This window comes from Corapipo altera, unplaced genomic scaffold (assembly GCF_003945725.1).
Source record: "Corapipo altera isolate COAL_440 unplaced genomic scaffold, ASM394572v1 308, whole genome shotgun sequence".
NCBI classification, from domain to species: domain Eukaryota; kingdom Metazoa; phylum Chordata; class Aves; order Passeriformes; family Pipridae; genus Corapipo; species Corapipo altera.
Window position 1 is genome coordinate 5,869,641 of NW_020884925.1, and position 27,714 is coordinate 5,897,354.

Below are 27,714 nucleotides of genomic sequence, written 5' to 3' on the forward strand. Positions count from 1 at the left end.
GAGAATTCTGCATTACCAACAGCTAGATGGTGCTACTAGGCAATAATGAGCATCACTGTCCATAAAGCTCAAATGCATCAAAAACCCCATCATACAAAGCTAAGACTGGTTATCCCAATCAGAAACGATACTTCAAGAGTGGGAAGTATGACTCCAGAAAACAGATTCCAGCAAGTCTACTCATCCAAGATGTGCAAGAAAGAATAAAAGAAATTGCAAAAACTGAAATACAAGCAGAACATGTTTTCCTGCAGCAATATGAAGTTTAAAATGTAAGAAACAAAGCTTAGCTACTCAGACAACACATACTACAACTTCTCAGTGCACTCCTCTGCCAGTTTTAAAATTGTGTGCCTGAAGGCACCTAAACAAAACAGAATACAGAAAAATACTCTAATCACCACAACAGCCCGGAAAAGCACCCCCTGCATTGTAAACATAGTAGCTTAATTTTAAAAATCCTTTATTTATGCCTTTATCCAGATAAACCCCCCTTTTTTTGGCTTCTAGAGTTCATTAAAATGATGCTAAAACCATTATATGTAACAAAATGAAAAGTAAGCATTTATCCTTCTACTTCATTCCCAAACATCACTGATAAAAGTTCTCTTATTCCTCTTTCAGATTTCCAGTTTAGGTGGATAAGCTTAAAGGGTATGTATTTTACTTTCACCACTAGACTAAAACATGACTGGACTCCTCATTCCCTCAAAAATAGCTCTCAGCTTGTTAAAAACAGACACATACATTTAGCTATTTAAATGAATGCTAAGCATTCTAGAAACAAAGATGTCACGTGGTAGTGTAAGCTACAACTAATTCCACTCCCCAAAGATTTTTGGGTAATGAGCACTAGTTAATGAGATATTACAGTAAATTCCCCCATGAGCCCTCTCTACCTGTTTCCAAGCATCTCCCAACATTTTAAAGAAGCACTGTTCCAAAACTGTAGTATCTGTCTTCCTTTAAAAATGAGGCCAAAAATAATGCATTACTACACAAAGACAAAATTAATTTTACATTTCCTCTTCACACAGTCCAAACCCAGTGTAGTTTTATACTGCTTTTACACCTGCATACATCAAGAGAGTGTAAATACCTCACTACAATACAGACACTGGTGGGCACAGCCCAAAATAGTCAGGTAAGTGGTTGAAGCAGTAGGCTCCTAGACCGGGCTAGTGCTGTGTGTGTAGGCAAATACACCCTGCCAACCCAGATGCCTGCAAAAGGTCATGTCCACTCTACCTAAGGCATGACAGTTTCAGTGGGAAAAAGCTGGTAGAAACAGAATTGTGATAGAACAAATATGAATCATCGGAACAGCAGAACAGTAATTTTTTTTTCTTGACTTTGCCTAAATTGTCCAGTAAGCACTGAATATTTCACACTGCAAGATGATACAGGAAACAACTTGATGCTGCCACTGGTTCTAGGAGATGGAAACTTGTTAAAAACTGACAGCTGCACTTCCCAGGAGACAAAAGTGTTGCTCACTGTGTGCACCGTGACACTATTGTTTAGCATCTGTGCTGTGTCAGGGCCCCTTTTACCTCACTTCCTCCCCGACATCTTTTTTTAAAGTATGTTTAACAGAAGCACTTTTAAATAACAAAATGCAGTTAGCTACACATTAGTGCCATTCACTGTTAGCTACCACTGCAGAATAAAATACAATTACCTGAACACACAGAATGTTTGTACAGAAAAAGTTACGAAAAATATGAATTTGCAGGCTCTTCCCAAACGTGTTTTCAGCACATCTCAAACTATGTAGCAGAGAAGAGTAAGAACCAAGTGGTATCTTCCTAAAGACATCCATAATAGGGTTGATTTTTGTCCTATATTCCAGTTTTTTAGCTTGTTTTGAAAATGGATAGAACCAATCTGTCACGCTACATATGAATTGACAACTGTATTGCAGAAGTCAACCTCATCCTTCCAGAAATAATTATGACCTCTACAGTGATTTCTTCAAGCTACCACATCTTTCTTGCTGAGGCTGAAGTGTTGAACATATCAGAGGACATTTTTGCTTTTCCAATACCAGGTGAGGAAGTGTGCACAAAGTTCCCAAGCAGGTTTTCAAGTAGTAAAGGGCAGCCTAGAGATGTATCTGGCAGGCTTGGCAGCACCTGATTTTAAATGCCCATTTTTAGGATAGGTCACACCAAAAGCTTATTCAGCTCAACAACTTGTTCCTGCCAGCAGGAAGACCAGATAGTTAAGAAAGGATACATGATACTTTACCCAAAATACTCTCCAACTTCAGAGTACAAAGAACTCTGTTGCTCATTCTAGCTTTTTAAGTATAGCTCTTTACAGGTTATATAAAGCCCAATTAGTTATTTCTATTAGTAAATTACAACAAATGCTTTAGAATTTGAGTTTTAAAAAAGACTGTTCAAGAGAAAGCTGTGAACTTTCTTTGGACTAAAGAAAACTCCAAGTGCTATTTAATTCTTTGACAGAATGCTCAAATAGCACCTGTTATGGAAATTCTATATACAGGAAAATTGCAAGTACACTGCTGTACATACTGGTACGGAATACTGAGAGGTGAACAACACTGATGACTCTGCCAGACGCCAAAGCAGTACTGAAGCAAGTCTGCTGGCAGATTTCTGTACTCTAGTGCACACCCAGAAGTGTCAGTCTATAGTTAAGTTTGTATGAAAGGACTAAGAGGATTCCCCTGGAATTTCCCTCCTCATTAACATACAAACACTTGGCAGAACAGGGTCTAAATAAAGACTCATTATCTTCAATACATATTTTAATATCTTAAGATCAGCTGGAAGACTTTTTGTACATTTCTTCCTCAGCTTGTTCTCAAGCCTTTTTCTTCCTTCAGATTTTCCATCAAATTTTAAAAACACTAAGTAGACACAACTAATTTGATTGTACAGTAGATTTCGACTTGAACAAACAACCACTACAAAGAGAAGTTGCTCTCAACATGTTTTTCTTTATGTGGCTCAGGGCCCAGATTTTCTGATCTTGAAAGAGACATGTCAAACAGGAAATCAAGCCATGCCAAAGTAGCTCTTGTTCATAAAGAAGATAGAGCGGATGCATTCAGAGTTGAGATAACTTCAAAGTTCCTTCTTGGGAAGGATTTAATTCTTCCAACAGTGTGGTCCATAAGGAGGAAGTGACCATCTACCTAAACCACTGCAATAGGACTGGAAAGCATCAACACTAGGCTAAGTCAGTCATAGTTAGAGTTTTGATAGATGTTCTTTATGTTCCTCCCTCCACAAGCCCTTTCAGTCTGCACTGGAAATGCATGTCAAGACATACAGGTTTTAAATACGACAGAGATCTCACAACCTTCACAATCAAACCCCTGCCTCTGGCACCCCGCTTTTAAGTTTTTCCCATTAATATGGAGTTCCTACCCCAAAACAAGCTTTCATGCCTTGTGTCCTTCCAAACAATATACACAGAAGAGAAGCAGAACCGTCTGTAATCTATAACCCCAAGCAGGTCTACATGTCCTGCAGTTTCATTAACCCTTATAAGATTCTAAAAGCCTTGAAGATGTGTTATTTTTCCTTTCGACAAACCAGACGTTATTAATAAGCTATCAGGCATATCTTGATTTTATAAAACAGTCAGCTGCAATTTGGTTTTTTAGAGTTTTTGAACAGCATCTAAAAATCTTCAAATACAGGCTCGGAATTCAAACTTGCACAGACAATTTTAACTAGTGCTCCACCGTGAGCACTCAGAAGGTAAACTTCTCTTACAAGTACCTAGTAGAATCCGAACTCCACTATTGAAACTATTTCAGTAAATTGTCTATTTCCAAACTGTGGAAATGCAAAACAGGACAGATTTGTTATTCAAGATTAAAGTTTCACATGGCAGGAGAGGAAATTCCAAACCATATAGTACATTACTTCTCTCTGAATTTGTATAAAATTAGACTTACCTACTAAAGAATTATCATCAATGTCCCATTACCAGGTTCAAATATTAAAAGCTACACCGTAAAAGGTAATTCTGCTGTGTAATATATCTTATTTTGTAGGGATTAAATGTATTCAGAAGCATAACTTTTAAAGAAGGTTAGTGAGGAAAATAAAAATCCTATGCCTAAACAAAGCAAGATGTCAACAAGTTTACCCAGGTTGACCAATCAATAGGAATTTTAATACATGTCATCTCAAATCTCCTTGCAGTCAACTGCTTTCTGAAACCACAATATAACTGCATGTTATTCAATAACGTATATAATTATCAAACTTCTGCTATCTTTCATAGAATCATGCTTACAACCACTTTTAAAAAAGTTATAACACCGAAGAAAGGTTCAATTTCTCAGGTCTAAAAAAATTGGATCATTACCAGCTGCATCTCTTGACACAACGTCATATTACCTTCATAGTTCTCCATCATATTTGTTACATCACATAAATCCAAGCACTCCTACAACTTATATGTCACATTAAATAGTTGATTTAAAAATCATACAATGCTGCCATCACCTGCCGTTGCTGGGCTGCTGTGGAGAATGTCTGGAATGGTCTGAAGGCTCTGACCTCTGGTCAGGAGATCGTGAACGACTGCGGCGAGGCCTGTCATGTGATCGGTTGGAATGATCTGATGCCAGCGACTGAATTTCTGAGATGTCTGTTAAATAAAAGTTGTTTTTTCATGAAATGATTGTAATTTAAATGGTGGTGTGACCTGCTCAAATGGGAATAAGCTTTTGTAGAGAATTTTTATGAAGATGTTAAATCTATGTTTATTATTACAAAAAACCTAAACTTAATATTCCTGAAAGAACAATCACAAGAATAGGGACTGTATCTTTTTCTCCACTGTTTTTGAAAGTGTGGATTTCAATCATAATCAAACAAAAATTTACCCATATGACAGTCTCACTCCTAACTCCTAACTCTTCTCCCCCCCCCCCCAACTCTCTCATCCCACTTAGGTATTTCACATCTTGACAACACATGGAATTCTTTTCTCTTTAGAAATCAAGGTTTCATACTCACCATCTCTTTCTGAAGCATTAGCAGAATGAATACTGTCAGAAAGATCAGGGACATTCAACAGTGTGGCTCGTTCATCTCGCTGAACAACCATCTTCAACTTGCCTTTGGACCTTTCTATTAGCGTTTTGGCATCTGCTAAGGACATATTTTCCGTCACTGTGCCATTTATCTGGAATAGAGCAAGAAAAAAAGATATAAATTTACTAAAAAAACTCCAGCAAATCGCCAGCAAAGACAGTGGTGTTTTGTCTGACGATATTTAGAAATAGTTAGAGATATTTATCAAATTACCATAATACAATGGAAGACTATTGGGCTTATCCAAAATACAACATAGAAAATTATTTTCATCTTTCAAAGTTGAAGCTTCTACCACTAATAAGAAACTTTTAAAGGATTAGGTATGTGTTTTGAACCAGTACTGCTATACTCAGAGTAAGGAATAGTATTGTTTTCCTTCACCTGACACATTCACAGCAAGGTACTGAAATAAAAATTGTTAGTATGAATTAAAAATCATAGAATGGTCCGGGTTGGAAGGGACCTTAAAGACCACCCAGTTCCAAGTCCCCTGCTATGGACAGGGACACCTTCCATGAGAGCGGGTTACTCAAAGCCACTTGCCTTGGACTCTGCCAGGGATGGGGTAAAACACAAAAATCTCTGAAGGCAAACTTAGTGTTGTGCAACAGCACAGTTCCACACCATTATACTGGATAACCAAGTATGTTGGGCCAAAGCCTCATACTCTTCCAAGTACTTTTTATATGTGTTTAGAGTGGGCATTATTTATCTGAATAAGTCCTATGGAATAATACCACAAGGCTTAACAATTTTCCTTTCCTAAGAGAGGTTGATTTATGCTTAAATGTATTGACCTTCAAAATAATGTAATAAAAAAAAGACATCATCTACTAACAATAATTATGATATTGACATAGCCAATTCTAAGAGTTATATCAATAAGTTTTGCCTTCAAACAGACACCACATATACTGTACCTTCAGTACAACATCTCCTTCCTGAATATTGCCATCTCTCGCTGCCAGGCTATCCTGTGATATTTCTTTCACAAATATGTGACTTGCCAACCGCAGACCATACTCTTTATATAACAGCAATAAAACAAAACAGAAAACTGATGAAGTTACAGTAGAAAAAAAAAAAGAGGGAGGTATCTGGAGTTTTGTAACATTGCTTTTTACAACATTAACACAGGAAACACAAAGAGGAGAGTGAACTTGGCACGCAAAGGGTTGTAGTGGAATTATGTTATGGATTTACCATTATATCAGTCTCTTTTTCTAACTCTGCCTATAAGCAGAGCTGATGTTCAATAGTTTAATTTAGATACTACCTACAATTTTTCCTCTTTCAAACAAGACAGTCCCTGAAGACTCAGTTAAAGTGTAAGTATACAGCTGCTGACTACCAGATGTCAGCTGCACAGCTGGGATTTGTTTAATACTTAATACTTTACTCTTAATTAAGAACATGTATTTTGGAACATGAAAAATACCACCAGAAATACAACCAGTAGTTTTTAAGTTTTCAGCTAGCTACTGGTTAAAATGGGCAAACAAACTGGCAAGAGCACTATTCATTCAGCCCACGAAACCCTTAACACAGCACTGACTGAAGCAGTTGGCATTTAAAAACCAGTCAATGTTTTAGCAAGAGAATAACGTCTAAGTTACCTTCATTTTTCCTGGATTTCACCAGTGTTACTTTGGTGGGTTTTGCAGGCTGACTGGAAGTGACAGACCTCCTGTCTGACCTTGGTGATAAGCTTCTCTCCCTGCTGGCGCTCCGATCTCGTACCCAGCTCTTCTCGTGCCTTCTGCTGGCACTTGGACCACCACGGCTGCTCCTTGGATCACGGATTTCTTCATCATAGCTATCGTCCTCATTTTCAGACACTGGTTCAGGGGCTGGTCGAGTCACTGGAATCTGAATTTTCTTCATCCTTCGGATAGTCTACAACCCAACAACAGATATCAGCCTCTGGTTGTGTAATGATAATGATGTCACTAAATGTCAAAAGCCAAGTTAAGCCCAAAACTCAAAACATACAGATCTATTTGTGAATGCTCTGATTGTTGCATCCTCATTATAAAGTTATATCCAATTAATACAGGAGACTTATCTATACAGATTACAGTTGCTTTTAAAGTTGTTTTAGTTCTTTTTTTTTTTTGCACTTTTGCAGAAGTGGCAAAAGGATAAGAATCAGACATTGTAGCACAACACAATCTGTCTTCAGAGTTGCATATTTGAATGTTCTCTCTGTGCTTAAATCCACTCATCAGTTACTGGCACTGTTAAAAACCTCTTTTGCTTAACATGTAATCTAGTGTATCCTCAGTGCGTTATTGACAGTAATTCTCCTCAGCTTTCAAGGTTTCCAATCTTCCAAAGAAATGCTTATGCAAGACACGGCAGAAGATCAAAGCTGGTTTGCACTAACACAGACAGCTGTTTCCAGAGAATGACCCAGCCCTCTTTAGTGATTTGCCATGTGTTACAGCACCGAACCAAGTTCTACTGTACAGTTTCCATTAACTACTTTTCTTTACATAAATCTACACACTACTTACGATACTGAGAGCCCTGCACAGATTGCCACACGTTGCCTTCTGCAAGCTTTAAAGAACTGCTGCCAATCTACAAATGCACATCACGTGCTTTTTTCAACTGCATTAAAGTCCATGAGAGCACTAAAAATCTGTCAGCAAAAAAGCTTTTCTACAAGCCTGAGAAGTCTGTTTCCATGAATTAAGAAACTTCTAAACATTCTCTACTTTTTGTTCTATTTTTTGTAACTTAAACCCCAAACTTCTACAGAAAGCTGGATTATTACCCTTTGGTGATGACCTGTTCTGTTTTGCAAAATTCAAAAACCAACCACTTAGAATAAGCCTACAAAATTATAGGAATTAAGGTAATTATACTCTTTTTTGGTAAACTGTCTACTGAGCATAAAAAGAACCATGTTAGTGCCTGAACAGCTTGTAAAGTCCTTTAGCATACACTAGCCTTTGAAAAACTCAGTAAAAGTGCATCTAAGAAAGTGAACAAATATTAAACAAAGCTTGTTTCCCAAAATTCAGTAATCTGAGAAGAACTCCACCATAAAGAAAAGGAATCTGAAGTATCCAGTGCCACACTGCGCAAACATCATCATTCACATTTTAAAAAACATCTTGCGTGACCTACTTGATAAACATGCCATGATCATCATTTAAATCTGAAGCATCACACAGGTATTATTCAAGTATGTTCCATCACACCTGTATTTCACAGCAGATATTACACCATTTCACTTTTGCTTTATAACTATGGAATTTTAAGTCTTCAAGTCATTCACTTACAATTTTGGCATTCTTCCCACTTTTCCTCAGCTGCTGAACAGCAAATGCATGCTCGACATTATCCATTGAAACTCCATTAACCATTGCAACACGGTCATTTTCTCTAAATGAAAAACATCACAATGCACAGTATAAACACTTTATGTTGAGAAAAAAATATTGGGGAATAGCTGTCTCTGAACAAACTACCTGTATTACAAACCTACTACACAGTTACAGATAGGTATATTTTGAGAGCAAAACAATTAGGAGGTTAAGCTACTACTGACACAGATGAATGCCCTCTAGTCAGAGCCCAGGTATAGTGTGGCACTTACTGTAGCAGTCCTTCTGCTGGGCCTCCTTTCAGCACATCAGAAATAACTATTGATGTCTCACCACTCTGAAAGTGAGGATTATCTCTTCCTCCAGATATTGCGATACCAAATCCAAATCCAGGGGCCTATAATGTAACAAAAGAAATATTTTTACTTTCCAGTATCTAATGGTCACAATTTTCATTCCTGTATCGAACACAGAATGAGATGAATACAAGTTTTTGAAAGAAAGCAGGATCAATGAACCAATCACTGCTATGCAATTCAATAACAGGAGACAGATTAAAAATAAACAAACACTTTTAGAAGGCACATAGTTTCAGTCTAACTACCAATCTCTTCCAAGACATTAGAGTTCTCATTTGCACTTTTAAGGCCTGCACCTCAGGTGTTCATCAGTAAGACTTAGATCTTCAGTAAGCACAACATCCCATATCCCTGCGCTGCAACAGTGACTCAAACCTCTCTCGTTCCTGTCCCACTTTCTCTGAGGTTTCACAGGATGGGACTTACCCAGCCTGACCTCACTTAGCTCAGGCACTGACAGCACTGCAGCACACAGGAGGATGACTGCAGGCTCAGTTCTTACGAATAATAGTAAGATCACTTGTACCATTAAATACATCAAAACCTTGTCAGCACTTGCAAATCATCTGCATCTTAACAAAAGTAATTTGCTTCAATCTTTTCCCTCTAGGGTGACCTGCCACTACAGCAAGGTCAATGCCTCTGAAAAGTTACTCCCTGTTAGATATTTCAAGATACAACAGTGATGGTTACATTTCTGCCTGGAAGCAGCAAGGGTGGGAAATAAGCTTTCTAAATATAACTGATCTGCAAACGATCTAGCTCTTTCATCATTGCCCAGAAAACATTTTGAGAATATTATCATTTAAATGCTGTACTTTGCTCAGTAATTTCTTCTAAAATTTTCAACTACGCAAAATACAGTTGCTGGATGGAAGAGATCAGGTTTCAGTCTATTCCGCCCCTCTATTTCACAAAGCATACACTTCATCCTGGCAGATTTAGCCTTTTCTTTTTCAGACTTTTCAACAAACATGACCCAGCTTTAGCAAGGAGTTTCATAACCTTACAGTGACAGCAGAAGCAACATGGCAGTCTGTATTTGGCTGCAAGACACATGACATTCAGTTTTTCGGACATTAATTACTGCTCAAAAAAACCCCCATTTCCTATTTCCCCCAACACAGAGGTCATAAAAAGATGCTCCAGATTTTGCCTGTAAGCAGTGAATAGAAACACACAGTATTAAAACAGATTTGGAGATTCACTGTTCAAGAACTGATTTGAGCAGGTAGCAAATACTGCTGCCAAGAAGGAAGTTGGGCTAAGTGTAAGGGAGTGGGGGAAGGGTACACCTTACTGCTTCTTTTACATCCATTTTAATTCATTAGAGAAAGACTGGACATCTTTTAAAGACATATTCCAGCTACATCAACAAGAAATCACGGCTGGGATTCAAGGATTAAGTGAAACCTGGTACCATGCAGGAGGACATTAAGGGTATTAATGACTACTTATGACCAGAGTTGGTCTTCTTCGACCTAACTAGTCAAAGAAAGCATGTAATAGCCTACAAAAATATGTTACAAAAAGCCCTTTCGAAACAGCAGTATTTCTCCTTTCTCATGCCACTGCTTCATCTTTCAGTTTTCCATTACTCTAACGAACAGGCTTTAGCTTGCACTGTATTTGGGTGGGGAAGGAAAGGGAGAAGAAAGATAATAACAAAGACATTTATGTCAAATTTCATTTAGATATTCTCTATATTTTCTTACACCATAAACGAAGAAATTCTCGTAGTTCTCTGCTCATGGTAAGAAATACAATCATCAGGCTAAGGTCAGCAGAAACTCCCTGTATACCTGATCTTTGCTGTTTGCCACACTATTTTTAAAAAGTAGATTTGCCAGTCAGTTAACCACTATTAAGATGACCAGTTTTGCACTTTTAATTTTCTTTTACAGAGGCCAAGAAATGATGCAGTCTCATATACAGGCAGCAGTCAAAAAAGGCCACAAGTCAGATCAAGGGTTTCTAATATGATACAAAGTCTTTAGAAACACTCCCAATTAAAAAATTCAAATCAAACCCTAAATCCTTCTGAAAATTTAAGAGCTCACATAAGAAACTTTTCAATAAAAATCAGCCCACCTACTTTTCATTTTATCCTGCTGCCTACTATCATCTTGAGAGATAAATGGTAAACAGAACTACACTCAGAAAACTAAGCCTAGCTCCTAGATGTGTGGGGAAATAGCAAGATGCTGATCCCTACAGATTATACAAGATACCAATATGTATCTTAAGTAAAACTGCATTTGAAAAAACAGAATCTGTCACATCACAACTTCAACAGTCAGATGCTGTAGAAATAACGCAAAAAAAGCACTGTACTACTCTCCCACAGTAAGGCAGCATGAGAGAGGCAGAAAGATAGCTTCAGTTCTTTGGGGGAAAGAATTGAGTTCTAAGCATGAACAAACCCACACAATACACAAAGTGCATGGTTCCTTCCTCAAGTACTTTACACTGAAGCATATAAAACCAGAAGATCTCCCAATGAAAGAAACTGTAGCTATCTGATAAGCTTTAACTGAACTTGAGACTGGCTTAATCCCTTAAGAGCTAAGTAGCAATCTAGCCCAGGAACTTGTAAGGGTGGTAAAGAAATGGAACAAAAACTCTTGGTTAGAAATTGAAACCTCTCATTCCCAAAGAAGTTTCTAACAAGTCTTTTGAGAGTAGTGCTGGAATTGACCAGTAAACCCTCTTCTGAGTCAAGGATACATTCTAAGTACCAATTTAATCCTTTATAAGAATAAAGGATTCTGGTTTTGTCACCTGGCACGTGGAAATCATTCTTTGTTTGCTTTTAATTGGCTAAATTAATGCCATTAAAGTTATTAAAAGTACACACCGTTAGCTTTCAACACCTAAAGAAGAGATACTTACTCAGCTAACAAGACAGTTACACCGGTACAGTTGGCAGAACTTTGGCATGCAAAAGATCATAACTAAAATTATGAACAAATCAAACTTTCATGTCAGTACTATAAGTAGAACTTGTGACTATGCTGCAAGTGCAGCCAAAGACAAAATCTCTGGTTCCTACCCGTTATTTCAAAACTCGTTCAAGGTAACACCATACTGCAGCATTTCACAATTCCTTTGTGCACTGACTAAACTCATCGTTTCAGGTTTCACTGAAGTTACTGCTATAATTAACCAGCAAATTGTCCCCTTCAAGAGAAACTAAGCTATCACCAAGCCTGCCAGCCAACCCTGTATTGCTATGGCATTTTTTTTTATTTTTGACTATAAGACAATACTGATTTAATTGGTAATATGAGTAAAAATGTTAGAGTTTACACAGGTTCCAGGGATGACTGGTGAGCTTCAAGAAAAAAAAAAAAAAGGCAATTACACACAGAAATAATTCTTGCTCAAGAACTTGCTGACCTCAAAATTGCTGGAAACTTGAAGAGTAGCCTAGATAAATATCACAACACATTTCTGTTTTTACTTATATTTTTCTTTCAACACGTACCTGCAGTTAGAGGCAGGGTACTTTATTAGACAGCTTTCTGGTCAAACTGAGTCTAACTGCTCTTATTTTAAAAGGGCAGGTACCAAAACAGTTATTTTCAATCAATAACATTAAACCCATGAGAATCAACAGCTAAGAGGTTTGTACAGAGAATTAACATTATCTTACCAGCTGACCTACACACAGATTTTTCCTCCAAGGTCCATTCATCCCACCAAAGCTACAATTTTAAAATGCCTTGAGATTCTGTGACGAAAAACTGAAGGCAAATGATATAACTTGCTCCCTTGAGAAAACACTTTCACATCTACCTGCTTTTGGAATGAATACATCTATTTGGACCATAATTCCATGGTTGCTTTAACATTAACTTGCAGCCAGAAATGGCATCCCACCTTGTTCTGACTTTCCCTAAGCAATTAATTTCTTATTGACTCTTTGTACAGCTTCACAATAGCTACATCAGAATTCAACTTCATTTAAGAGTAACGCAAATAAGAGAACTGTCAATCTAAATGCAAAAGCAGTCCTACTGCTGACTCCACGTACACATTCCTTTGTGTATCACTGATTTAAGGAAGTGACAAGCAAATAACAGTTTTGAACACGTTTACATGCAACCACATTGTTTTATCTCCCTGCAAATAAAGTTTTAAAACTTTTAAACACAACCATTAATAAGCATGTAGATTTTTGCCTCCTTTCAGTAATGTACAGATGTAATCTAAAGCTTTATTCCTGGCATGGTTATTCCTAGGCAGGCTTATCTCTGAAACCCAACAAACAGAGCTACAATCACATGGTTTTACAACACTTCTAAATTTAAACAAAGGAATTATGACAGTTTCCTTTTCTTTTACTTCCTGACATCTGGCTTTTTCCTATTGTTTTCAAAAACTACCAGTATCCTGCATTAGGCACACACAACCAATTGTATGAACTTACCCTGTGAAGAGTCACAGTGTGTTGTTCCCATATAGCTGTTTCTTCCATTGTTGTGCTCTAAGGATAAAGAAAAAGTCCTAAAGATTAGATTTCACTGTCAATAGCTGTATAATATCACAAATAGAAAGTTACGCTCAAAAGTAACATTAATATTCATATAGAATAGCTACAGAAGAAGTAGGGTTGGCTCATTCATTACACATTTCCTGTCTTTATATGTCACATCTGAACTTCCTGTGCTTCTGTGGATGGGGGCAGGGGGAAGAATAGGCAACACAGATTACAGCACTTGAAGCTATAAAGAAGTTTAAAGGGAGGGACTACAAGAAGCATTTGTGATGTGGGCTCTCTTGGTTGCTCACTAAGTGTACAGTAAATGCAGCTAGTCCAATCAGTTGTAATTATATTCTAACTTATATACTTACAATTCTCTTTTTGCTTGTTCTAGTTGTATGCAGATTACCACTAATTCATGAGCACACAGCTACAGATTACAGTACCTGTGCTACTGTATTATGCATACAGGTCACATTTAATGGTCTGCACAGTTTAGCATAGGCTAATTTTGCTGGTACACAGTAGCACTGCAGAAATTACAAGGTCCTCTCTAAGGTAACTAGATTAAACAGTTACATTATGACAATATTTACATACCTGCATTTCTGCTTAAAAGAGCGCTACTTAGCGCGCCACGACTAGCAAACATTTGGAAAGGGGAAGATAGCACAAGGGAGGAAAACCTGGCAGAGCCAAAGGCCTGAAAAGAGGCAGGAAGGCAGTAGGAAATGCACAGCGAAGATCCTGCTGCTACATGTTCTACCTTTCCAGAGGGACTGTCCAGTGGTTTACTTCATACCCTCCCCTCTCATAAGCAATCCGCTAACTGAAGAACAGAATCAGAACACAGACATCTCTGCAATATGTCAGTGTTGGTTTTTTGAAAATCTGCTTTGCTCTGAATTTGTTTCACTTACAGTAACTCAGTCACTACAACAAAAAGTACTCCCAACTTTTAATTCAGTCCTGTATCAGGGAACAGTAGTAGGAGTGTTTACTCTCACAATCAATACCTCTGAAAATTTCATCCCATTTCAGAACATCAGAATCTGCAGCTGGGTTTACAAAGCAAGTTCTTCTCCCGACCCCAAAAAGCTGTGGGTTTTTCCCCCTCCACATTTTGTGCTCTATTTCAAGGGTTAGGATATGCTACATTACTGCTTATTTCTCTTTCAGTGTTCACTTCTCTTGAAACTCCTGTGTGACTTAATTGGGATATATTTCATTCAAACAGCTTTATTTCCCCTCCATTCAGTACCAAATGTTACTCCTTTGCATTACAAATTGATTCAACTATACCCCAGAATTAGCTTATTTCCCTCCAGCTTTTCAAAAGCAGACCAGATATATATTGAAACAGTAACCATGAACACATACAAAGCCAGCTTTGAAACAAAACAGAATGTTTTGCTTGCTAAACGGTCAACGAATACTGATTTTCTTCCTTATTTCTGATGTTCCCATTCTGTCTTAGTTTTGGCAAGAGCTTCTCAGGCTAAACATCTCGTCAACAAGTAAACAATTATCTCTACAAGTAAACTTCTGAAGCAAAAAGCTTTAAGTAGCTCCTGTTCAGTAAAAGATGACAGAGGAATCCAAAAAAGGACTGCAAAAGTTGTCATTCACATTATAATTGCAATAGGCTGCCTTATTTCTATCTGCAATTACCAACAAAGAAGTTAACCCGCCTGGCTCATTCACTGCACTCGTCCTGGCAGTGCTGTGCAAGTACAACCCTCATCGGCAGTTGGAGGCCCCCTCAGAGCACAGCCTGAGCTCCTTGGCTGACAAGGTATCTGCTTTCCACGGCTTTGAGTTCCAAAGTGCCTCCCTGCTGGAGCTCGGGACACAGGGGACGGTGCAAACACACCAAATGGCTCTGGATATGGCAAGGACAAAGAAAACCCAGTTTAACCAGCTAAGCACTGCTTCCACTGGATCTGGGAGAACTGGCAAACCCAGAGTTGGAGCAGGGTAAGATAACAAAAACAGCTAGGCCATGACTACGAAAAACATAAACAAGCCATGCAACGTGCTTCTGAGAACTGTGAGAAGACTTACTACTTCACAAAAAAACCCAAGACAAACCTCGAAAACATCAACCTCACAAACTCACCAGCCTTTCTAAACCTGGACAGGGTGTCCACTGCTCAGTCCAACCAGGGCTGCCACTTTTAATGCCCTTCTCCCTTCTGGAGCAGCTCAGTCTTTCCACTTTGTTCTTCTCCATTTTCTTGCTCACACTATCTCCTCTATTGATCTACTGCTAACACCTCCCCTAGATTTTACTAATACATTCATATTGAATTCACAAGACTCAGAAATATCAAATATCCATTAGTTAGATAGCAAAGCAAGTAATACGTTATTTCTATTCCTTCTGCATGCCCAAACAGTCCAATTAGGAACAGTGGAAACAGTTCAAAGGCAGCCTGAGGTGAGTGTTGGCTTTGACACAAACTGCTTACATGAGTTAGTGTCTGATCTGTAAAGAATTGCATTCACTCACAAAAGATCCAAAAAAGTTTGATGAAGACCCGTGAAGTATTCACCCTACTAAACACTGATAACTGAGAAGAACTAGCCTGTTGCTCCCATCAGTTGAGGTCCATTTTGTGATACTGCTCTTAAGACTATCCCCAAAGTGCTCTATATTTTCATGTGACATTTGAATTTCAGGAATCTTGTAAGAACTTAATTCCCAAGTCTCCAAAAATGGCAAACACTGTAACTAAGGGGTGGGGGCAGACAGTGTAGGTTTGCAGTGACAGTACCAGCCCTGCTGACTGCTGGTACCAAGCCTGCTATGCACCACTGAGTTAGGGGAAATCAAGGTGACTCAGCAGGAACCGAGAAATATGCACAGCCTAACACCCCAGAAACTAGGAATATCGGAGAATACTAAGATGCCACAGTCTAGAGTCAGAGTAATTTAACAGAGACCCTTAAGTATCTTTGAAATTCAAGTGGACAACTGACAGCCTTTGAACTTTACTAACTCCAGGTACTATGTCTATATTACCGATGGTTCTCTACACGTATTAAGAACAAAAAGAAAAGAAAGAATAATAGTATCATGACTTCAGTGACGGAAAAAATATTTATTATATTAAAACAAATAGTTTCTTTAGAGACAATTAGTAGTATTCTCAGCTCTGCATATGGGAAGTGCATGTGTTTGTGGGTTGATTTTTCTATTATTATTTAAAGGGTAACATCATATATGATGTTGCAATTCATCAATAAGGAAGAAATGCAACTTACGATTTGCTCAGAATCTTGGACACATCAAATCTTGTTCAACTCTTTCACCTTTGGAAGTGCCGTGAGAAATAAACATATCAAAGTAAACATCTTTTCAGAAACCTTCCTCTGTGGGCTTACAAGGGTCCTTCAAACAACAACAAACATTTTTCACTCCTCTTCTCAATACATTTCTTTCCTGCTTCTCAAGGGCTGGGCTTTTCATTTTTCTTTTTAGAAAACATTCCTTTGCTCATACGACTTTTATCTTCGCACATGCATCTGGGTACGTCCGCACATACATAAGAGTGAACTTCTCCAAAAGATTAATTCTCTAATTATGCATCAGGATTTTTCCTTCAAGCATCCTGAAGGTAAAAAAAACCAACCAAACAAAAAAACCCAACCAAACACAAAACACCTTGCTGGCTCCCAGTTTGAGCAATGCAGTCATGCTGCAAATAGCATTGCTCAGTTCACTGCAGCCAGAAAAGCTGTTACTGGCAGCAGCAGGGGAGCCACCCGCAGGCTTGAGAAGACAGGTAAGTTCACATTTGAAAAGCTTCAAACAACGGCCAGAAATTAGTACTTTATACTTAAAAAAATGCAAGGTTCCTGAGGTGAGGAACCTTCTTTAGACTTCTACACCTGGAGGAACAGCTCAGGCTAAGGCTACACATTCTTGAAATCCAAGCCGTATTAGTTTCCCAATGTTCGTTTGCAAGTCTAGAGGGACTTACTAGAGGAATAATTGTTTGCTTATCAAAACAATTAGAATTTGCAACTGTGACAATTTCTGCAGTTTGTTGGGTATCTAGGGGGTAATATTTGCCATTCACTTAGGAAAAACCAACATAATCCACATCAATATCCAAAAAACACAGCTTCCTGAGAAAGTATAGAAAAGAAAACCCAAGCTTCCCCAGTCAGCCTAGAGCAAGGAATGAAGAGGTCATTTCCCCACACAGCATCTTTCAGATCTCCAACACTGAGCAAGATGACTGTCTACAGATACTCATCTTTGTCCCTGCCTAGTTAAACTACAGCCACCTTAAATTCTAACAGATTCCCTCCAATTGCCTTATCACAAAAGCCTTCAGCTGACTGGGTGGGGACCAATTTTTTAACAGTTGTTCCCCTGCAATTAATGCAATGAAGTCAGAATCCCATTATCAGACTGATTTTATCAACTGGAAAGAGAGCTTTGTCTAAGTGGTGCTTCTTTGCCTATGTGTTAGAAAGACAACTACTCTACAGAGAACCTCAGAGTTACTGCAGTTATTTCAAATACTGGCAGCCAACTCCTGGAGCAAGTGCAGCCTCCAAGGAGAAGGGTAGAGGCAGGATGACCCCAGCAAACTGCACACTGCTACTCACACTCTTCACACTCACCACAGGGGTATCTCTGTCCCAGACTTTGCAAACAGCCTGTATCTTGGTTTCTTACTTGATCATCACTCCTTCTTCCATGGAGAAAGACTGTTTCCCTGAATGTATTTTTGAGAAGACTCGAGAGGGATCAGACAGAGCAGCTCAGGGACTGCCACAGAGACAAATGACATGCACCCGATGCTATTTCATTATCTCTTTTTACATAGCAGTGTTAAATGGAGGAGGAAACAGCCACTAAAGCACTCTTTTCTGAGATGGGTGTAAAAAAAATGTTCACAGAATCATTGAAGCTGAGAAGCCAGTCTTTAGTCTCGCCTTCTGTCTGAATGTACATCCACAGAGATGACATCAACCATCTACTGAAACAGAAATAACAACCTTAGAAACAAATGTACTAACCACCTAAGTAAAGCAGTGCTCATTGCAATTTTTTCTCTATGTACTTCATACATTGCATGGGTTCCAAGCTGTAGTCAAGAGATCCACTCCTCTCAAATATTCCCATATATTCAACAGCCTACCTCGTGTAAAGTTTGTGTTAGGAAAAGCACCATTATTAAAGTTGCTCTTCATGTAACAATGTGAAATCCAAGTTAAAAAAATACAGAATTTTCAAAACTGCATGTTAATAAGATGAACGTAATTTTATTTAGATCATTCTAGAAGTATAAAGTCTCTACAACAATGATACCGACCGTCTGAACAACAGAAGTCATCTTTACAGCATGAATTACAACCTTGAGAGGAAGAACTAGGACTAAATATATACATATATTTTTTAATAATAGCTAGGTTGTTTAACCATTCCACACAATTCTCCCTGTGCTTCCACAATCACATGTCACTCCACTGCTTCCTGCTCTCAAAGATTAGTCACTACATTTTGAACACATTGATACTGCATGTATCTAAAACTGTCCCTAACTTCTAGTTTTCCTGAAGAATTTTTATGCAAGAGACATTTTTGCTCTGACTTCTGGGCACTGTTCTCCTCAAACTAAAAGAATAGCTCAGTATTTAACTCACCGCATCCATTTACCACCCAACTTGTTTAGCATAACTCACTTTTCCAGAATGGCCTCTCAAGTTCAAGCCTCACACATCAGCTCTCTGATCTTCCAGAGTCACAAAAGCTTTTTTTGGTTGTGGTACTGGTACTCAATACAGAAGTGTTAGATCCCTCTTCCAAAAAAGTCCTAATCAAGGACAGTATGCGTAAATTAAACATTGGATTACAGACCCAGTTAAATCTGAGTATTTCCAGAAGTGTTTATGACAGAGGCCTAGCGAATCACGCTATCCATGAAAGGCACAAGGCTGACACTCAGAAATAAGGCAAAACAAACCAGAGTGTAAGACCCAAATGCAGATCCATCTCAAATCATCTCAGGTCAAGTTACTTCAGCTGAAGACTACCAGTCAAACACCCTGGTAACAGTATCAGCCAGCAGCCAAGCAAAGCCTACTGGCTTCCTGATCTCTAAGGCGTGGGAAAACTTGTATTAAGAGTTTGGGATGCTTGTCTGTTTTACTTCTTTCCATTTTGCTTTCCAGCTGGCAGTGAAACCGCGTAGGATCACAAACTCCAAAGAGCTGCAATAGCATTTCACAGATCACTACTCCAGGCCAGCACAGCAAAACATACAAAATCACAACAGAACAGAAAGGCTAAAAAAGCAAACTGGTAAGCCATGTTTCTCCCATCAGTAAGTGATGTTGCCAAACAGAAGGACAGATAGCTGCACTTTGTGTTTGTCTCAAGTCATTTCTCTACTATACTGACCAAGGTCAGTATTATTAGGGCCTAAAGATTCCAAATTTAGAGTATAAATTTTAAAATGTAATTGAAAGTACTTATCTTCTCTTTACTTAAAGATCAACTTTATCTCAGATTTTTTTTCTAATCATTTCAATCCCAAGATTTTCAAGGAACTCGTGTAATATTTTAATTCTTTAAATCTCAGGATGCAACTTGAAAAGCACTCCTTTTACCACAAGTAACTGCTTAAGCAGCGCACACTGCCCTCCTACTAGTTTCCATCCTCAGAAATATCCCCTCCCTCACATCACTCTCATGCAAGCGTTACAGGTATGTATATGGTCATTCCCTCACTAGTTCATCTCAACTCCAACAACAGCAACTGCTTGTGGCATGGTTTGTAAGCCAGTTCTGTGAATGTAAAAGCTCAAACTGTAGCCTCCCATGACATGCACACAGTTGTGCCCAGTTTCACAGCCACTGACACAGTTCAGAACAGGAAACTCCAGTCACACACTACCTGCCTTTGTTTGAAAGCCATGGGGGTGGTCAAATGATGGTGCACATTGCTCAGGAAGGCTATGGAGTATGATCCTTGGAGGTGTTCAAGACTCATCTGGATGAGATCCTGGGCAAGCTGCTGTAGCTGACCCTGCTTGGAGTACGAGGCTAGATTAGATGATCTCCAGAGCTCTGTCTGACCCCACTGTTCTGCAATTATTCTATAAACCACATTTCATGAGAACTGCTTTGAGCACAGCACTGGACTAGCTGAACTCGAGTCCCTTCCAATCTTAATTACTCCATGATTCTAAGTCACATCTCCAGCACATTTCTGAAGCCAAATCCTATCATCCAATGGCAGACACAACCACCATCTCTGCACTTATACACAGCTCGGCATTACTGTTTTATCACTCATTAAGAACATTAGTTGGAGTTACTCCAGCTTGGTTTTTCCCCTGGGGGAGGAGGAGAAGAGCACAGTATCAGTACCAAAGAAAACAAAATGATATCGTATTAGCTTTATATAAACCTAAAATCAGGCTTTTTAATTAAAAAAATACAAAGCCAAAATGTACATAATAAGTGATATGGCTACAAAAAATTACCAACATGAATACAGACATCAGAGCAGTAATCAAAGCATTGAAGCACTTCAAGCCAGAACTCCTCTTACCTTGTTTTCAATCCAGAAAATCATAACCCAGTTACCCAGGACTGCAACATATAAATTTTAGATCATTATACTCTGAAAATCTGTCAAATGAGAGCCTCAGGATAGGCAACAGTATCCCACTAAGACAGAGCTGGGATGTTTTTCCAAGATACTACTCAGAGCTTTCAAGTATCAATCAGACCCAACATATGTTTAAGAGCTTTGCATTAAAATTCAAGTTACAGATTCAGATCTACAGCTTTGGCATCTTCCAGCTTGACAACAAAAGAGCAGCATACCTAAGTTAATTTCTCTTTAAAATGTTTTGGGGGTGGGAGGTGGGATTTGCTTGTTTTGGTTTTTTGTTTTAGAGCCCACATAGCCACAGCCAAACAATACATTTTACAGTTAATTTTAGAAGAATTTGGTAAATAAGGACTTGAAATGCAGGTCACCCAAACACACGCTACTTTTTGTCTCAGAAGCAGTTGACAACTACTGTTGTAGTTCCGGGATTCAGGGGAAGGGGCTGTTTCTCTGATATCTTACCCCTCGAATGAATCTCATTATGAAGAAATACATCACTGCAGTAAGATTTTCTTCCCCTCCCACTTAGAGGTACAAATTTTTTTCCTCTGAATCTCAAGCAATCACTCAGTAGGAAATTTCAGGTTAAGTGTCCTTCCCTACCCAGAACAACCACACACACAGATGGTATCTTCCCACCCTCAATTTGAGTAACTGTCAGTTAAGAAGATTCAATTTTAGCAGTCACATGGCTGCTAAAGCATCTGCAGAACACAGTACAACTCTGAGCTCACATTTACTTCACATAGTCAAAGAAAGTTCGCAGCCAAGGATACAGAAACACAGGAGTTCAAAGAGGAAGAGACGAGTGAAATACTCCAGCACCTGGAAAAGGAGTAACTTGTTTGATTAGAAAGCTGTTAGTGACTTTGGAGTAAGGAGACAATGGTAACAAATAGTTTGGTTTAAAAAGAGTAGGGTTCTGTTTTGTTTTCTAGTGCAGAGCTTGTGAGCTGAGGAACAGAAAAAAATCCAAGAAGTCACTGAAAGAAAAGAATGAGAACTAGAGCAGCCAGAGGTGGACACACAAAGTAACAAATGCTACCGCAGTGATTAATGTTAGCGTTCAAAAGGCTTATTCAGCTATCAGCAAGGTAAACATTCCTAACTTTCTTATCAGCCAAGAAGCTGTGGGAAGCAGAAAACACATTTTTCTTCAGCAAAAAGGACTCTCCCTATCCTATTAACATCTAGCTTCAAATTACTTCACCATGAAATGGATTTTCCTATTTGTTTTGAAAACACCTGACTTGAAGACGTATCTGTTTAAGAAGCAGGCACAATTTAGTACACTTTGATACTTTACTCCACAATTGTCTCCCAGTCAATTTATGTTTATATGCACATCAATCTGTTTATATGCACATCAATCTGTTCTGGGATTTGCCTCCTAAAAAAACTTTTCTTCTAATGCTAACACATTGATAAATGATGCAGAAAAAAATTAGCAATCTACAACTGTCCTTGCATCCAATCACAAAGCTGAATGACACAGCACTGACAGAACTCAAAACTGGGTAATAAGCTGAAGACGTAGAAAGCAAAAACCCAGTAAGTTATATTAGTCACTAAAATCAGTATTTAAGTTCTGAACAACATAACGCAGGAGAAGAGAGGGGGGAAAAAAGCCCTCTGCTTTTTTATACCAAGTTGTTCCATTGCATTCAGCAGCCCACAGACCTAAAGACGAACTCCCACATCCCAAGGAGAATCTTCCTACAGCTCAATCAACATCTTCATTTTCATCAGTCCTTTACACCCTTCTGTTTAGTGTCTATGTAATATAAATTAAAATTATCCACTATTGATAAGAAAAATCAAAATGATTGTGAAGGTTCAGTTTCAAAAGAGTGGTGCAATGGGGTCTAAGAAAGAGGAATTCAGTCATTGTATGAACCAACTGAACAGGTGCCCAATAATACTGTCAAGGAAAAGCTCAACAGTCAGGGACGGGACTTGGAGCAAACTCCCCTGGCAGAACAAGTATATCCTTAAAACAGCACCTTGAGGCGGCTGCCTGACTATACAAAGGGTTAAGGAGTAGGAAAAGCCTAAGCTTAAGGCTACTTCTGTTCCCAGGTCAGAGATCTCCCCTTCATCTGCAAAGCTATTCTGAATGAATCAAGGAATCAGTCTGGCACTGATGATGGCTTTCCTGAGGTGGAAAACGAGAAGAGAAGCTAACAAAATAAAAGCAGAAAACTTCTCCAGTGGGTTACTCATTGACATTACTACATTGAGTGTAGAAACCCCTCCCATATAACAACAGACCTGCAGACACTTTCATAACTGCTTTCCTGGGTAACACAATTGCTTATTCACAGCCAGTTATAGAATGGGATTTATTTTTTTATCTTAATCCTGGCTATACTATTAGATATTTGCAAAATATGGGAGTTTCCTTTCAGAAGGCAAAAGAAGACTCATTTTTACCACAGGAAGACTTACAAACATGTTTTATGGAAAACATGTGCATATTTTTCTATCTTCTAATTTACTAATATTTTCCTTTTTTTAATGGTCTGTTTCCTTCTCTTCAAGAGCCAAAGCCAGTAACAAGCACAAAAGAAAATAACGGCAGCTCCAGAAGAATCAACGAGACATTTCCACACTTTTCTTTCCCTTCCCTTAAAAGGACACAGAGCAGCAACAGGGATGTCCCTGCCACCCAAACACACCCAAAACATCTTTTAATTCCAATCATAACTCTTCATCTTCTTAAAAGGCAGCAATGAAACCAACTCCGATGAGGAGCCAAGACTGGACAAGGGGAACTAAAGCCAGGTCTGAGATACTGCCCAGCACTGTCAGCCGCCCTGGGCACAATCCTCCTCTTTAGTTTTCTACTGGCAGCAATCCTGCTGTTGCCTTTCACTAGAGCAGTAGTTCACAACCAGATCTCTTCAGAAAAGCTGGACACAAATCACCATATATTAACTTAAGCTAAGAAAAGTAAGCACTGTTTAAGACAGAATGTTCTGGGGTTTGGGGGCTTTGGATTTTGTTTTGAAGAATGCATCCCCACCCCCTCTCCAAGTGGCTGAATTCCCATGAAGCCCAGACTGAAAAATTGCCCCAGCCATTCCTCACTCCCTGAGTCAGGAGCCAACACCCAGTCTCCTTCCCCGCCCTCATGAAGGCAGGGCAGAAAAGACATTGGTTACAGTCACTGGAACAAACTGACACAGTAATTACTGGCCAAGAGGCTGTAATACAGGCTTCAAATTGACCTCTGCAGGTATTCAGATTTACATAACCATCATATCTGTTCCCATCCTACAGACCCAGCTAGGACTTGTTTCTTCCCTGTTCGCACATCAAAGCAGGGAAAGGGACAAGGGAACTCCCTACCATGCTGGAGCAAGAATTGTTGACAGAGCAGAACTTCCTAGCGGCATATTGCCTTATGCATACAAAGCAAAACAGTGCACTTCAAAAGCAATGGAATGCCTTCTTCTCATGAAAATCCATTTGGTAGACCTTCAATTATTCCCACCATTGCAGATGAACTAGCACTGAATTTTACATAAAATTCTGAATGTGAATTCAGAAAGCTTTAATTACGAAAACTGACAGTCTTTCAGATCAAATAGCTTCAAGGCCTTTCTTCTGCAGTTTCCACTTGACCTTCTACTTCTCCAGTTGAGTTTTAAGGTGATATAACTAAAAACACAGTCACATCAAAGAAAAAAAAAGCCACACTCAGTCAAAGGTTAAACCTTAAAAATGGTCACAAAGCTACTTTTGTATTTAGATCACCAATTAAAAATAAACTCATTTCAGTGGAACAAACTGCCTCACCAGCAGCTTTAACCACAAGACACTAACTTCTATTCCCACAATTTCAAGTATAACAACAATACAGGATTATATTCTTAACCAAAACACCATCATGTTCCTTCATCACCACTCTGGAATGCACATTCCCAAGCAGGCAAGAAAACTATGCAGGCAGAAATCATCAAGGCTATTTTAAAATATGCATTGTGCTTCTACAGAACTGTATCCTCCACCTACCTGGAACTGTATTTAAAAATTGAGACTTCGCAAACCCAGAGCCCTTAAACAAGAGCAAAATTCTCCATTTCTGAAAGTTGTTCTGATTAGACTTCAACTTAAAAACTGCAAGAATGAAAAACTACAAAACTACAACCTGAAACTCGAGTTGCAAACTAAAAAGGCACTCAAGTTTACACAATCTTTACCTCACCCCTGCATTACTCCAGGACTCCTTGCACTATAGAAAGCAGCTCTGTTGAACTTCAACATTTTGAATGTAATAAATTAAGAAAATAACAAAAAGGTTACAGACCAGAGGAAATAACTAGTGCAGAAGTTTAAGTCTTGCCCCATCTGTTACATTATCTCTTCAAGCTTCACATTCTAAAGCGAGTTAAGGCTTTAATTGACAAAAAGAGAACAAATTGATGTGAAGAGCGCAAAGTTCAAAAAGAAGCAAGGAAGAAAAGTAACAAAAATCCCACTTGGTTGTATTTCCCCGCTCTGCAAATATTATTTCACATTGCTGCACATTAGATCCAATCTGTTCCTCAAAAAAATAAAAAGGAAATCAACAGCAGAAGGGCATCCACACGCTTTGTCCTACTTGAGTCAGCACCTTGACTCTTGAGTGGGAAGGTACACAGCAAAACATAACCTAATTTAGTTTCACAGATAAACTTCAGTTCTTTCAAGAGCAGAACTTCACTTGTACCACACTCTTGCCCTTGGATGCTCCTCACCATTCAGCAGCCAAAAAAAAAAGTATATACTGGTATCTGCAAGCAAAGGATGCAGAAGGCCAATTTTGTGACAACATGTGATCTTTTCTGGGCCTTGGATAAATGAGCAACATATTTTTAGGACTGCTTCATGACCTTTTCTTAAGGAACCTGAAATTATTACAAGGTGATACAGAGAAAAAAAAAAAATAGTTAAAAAGCTCTTTTCCCATTCCACCTCTGCTTTATGTCTTGCAACTACACGGCAGACTAAAGATGTATTTTAGCTACCCAATCCTGACAAATACATGATAAACTGAACACAATTAAGTTCCATGAGCATGTGCCATCTATCAGCTTGCATGCACTTATGCTGGTGACATTTTCCCTTGACAGTGCACTATCAACTTAGGAGTCAGTGCTCCCAAGCCACGTTTACTCTCAAAAGATCAAAGACAGACATACTTTATCAAAACATCAGTGTCAATTATTGATGCACATACTTAACAGACTTAAATACTGAGACCAACTGCAGTGCAACATGTGGCAGAAGAGTGAAGTTTCTGCAACAGCCTCTCCAAACTGGAGGGAAGGCTATTGCAAAGCATCAAGGACAGATTATCATCACCAATTCAAATAACTTACAGTTCCACATACCTACATAGTACACATCATTGCATCAGTACAATAAAATGCAAACATCTGTATTACTATGATAAAATTTTCAAAAGCAGTCTTTTAGGTTTACTTAGGTTTTCTTTAGTGTTAGGATACAATACAACCATATTTTCAGGTTTTCTTTTTGCTACGGATATTAGCACTGGGTACACACTTTTTCCAAGACGAAACCTGAGCTTCTCATGTAAGAAAGTGATAAGCATCCAAACACACACAGTTGTGGTATCTGAAGTTTGCACGTGGAACTCAGCCTAAACAAGTCTGACCGAATGGTAAAGTTGACTGAGTTGCAAAGCATTTTTACTTTTTAGTGGGCTCATTTTACACTTGTTCCACAAGATATTTAAGGAGCTCTCCTCCCTACCACCAAAAATATTAGTCTACTCCAGTGCAAGTTAGAACAACACTCAGCATAAGCCTTTTTTATCAGTCCACAAAAAATCATCCAACACAACCAAAAGTAATGCTCTTACTTAAATGAGCTTCAGTTACTTTCAGACTCACTTTCAAAACTGGAATGAGGAAGAAGAAAGTTTGTACACTCTACAAGCACTCAACAAGAAAAATAAACATTACTGAGGTATTAAAGAAAGCTACAAATAAACCCAAGTAAATACAGGTAGCAGTTTGACAGCCATTAAGAATGTCCGACAGCGAAAATCTAGACATATCGGCATGGTAAGTAATATCAAAAGCTTTCTGTTAGCAGGCTGAATAGCAGGAGAATGTCATGGCCTTTCTAGAATTGTCATTACAGGTAAACTACTGGTGGTCTCCCTGTCTGTACAGGCCTAAGGAGCTACCTTAATTCTCAGTCCTCAGTACCTAATACAGAGGCACATCACTGAAATTATCTTCTATAGCAGTCAGTTTGGTACCTTTTATAAACACGGAAACAAAAAAAAAATTAATTATGTTCAAGTACAGCGTTTTGCTTTTGCATAGTTAAGACACATCAAGTGAAGAATCCCAACCCAATCACTACATCAAGACGTGCTCATAACATAATAGTGAATATTATGACTTCAATTCAACTGTGAAATAAGAATCAACTATCCAGTAACACAAGCAGAGATATTACATGCTTAGACAGACTTATGAGAAGTTACTCTTTCTCCTTAAGTCATCATAATTTCTTTAAGATTAATCTTTGATTTCTAGCCAAGCTATGGTGGAGACAACAAGCACATAGAGTACTTCAGAAGAGGAACTCTTCTGAAATAGAGGAACAAAGACTAAAAACAGAAGTCTATACATAACTACTCAGAGATGCTACCAGTCAAACCTACCTCTTAGCAAGTATTTCTCATCTGTGCTTAATGGGCAGATGTCTTTTTTGTTTAGTCAGCACATTTTTTGAAATGGAAAAGTATGAACGATATTCCAGCTGTTTATCCAACCA

General features: G+C 38.6%; 1 protein-coding gene across 4 annotated transcripts in view; it reads right to left on the minus strand.

Annotated features, from left to right (window-relative positions):
* TJP1 (tight junction protein 1) overlaps positions 1 to 27,714 on the minus strand; it is a 159,288-nt gene that overhangs the window by 29,569 nt on the left and 102,005 nt on the right. For all 4 annotated transcript variants that reach the window (XM_027657588.1, XM_027657583.1, XM_027657584.1 and 1 more), the window contains 7 exons: positions 13,217 to 13,273; positions 8,698 to 8,822; positions 8,381 to 8,483; positions 6,707 to 6,986; positions 6,011 to 6,114; positions 5,010 to 5,178; positions 4,494 to 4,638 (listed from right to left, as the gene is read on the minus strand). In XM_027657588.1, coding sequence (XP_027513389.1) covers positions 4,494 to 4,638; positions 5,010 to 5,178; positions 6,011 to 6,114; positions 6,707 to 6,986; positions 8,381 to 8,483; positions 8,698 to 8,822; positions 13,217 to 13,273 — 983 coding nt within the window. The remainder of the gene's footprint in view (positions 1 to 4,493; positions 4,639 to 5,009; positions 5,179 to 6,010; positions 6,115 to 6,706; positions 6,987 to 8,380; positions 8,484 to 8,697; positions 8,823 to 13,216; positions 13,274 to 27,714) is intronic.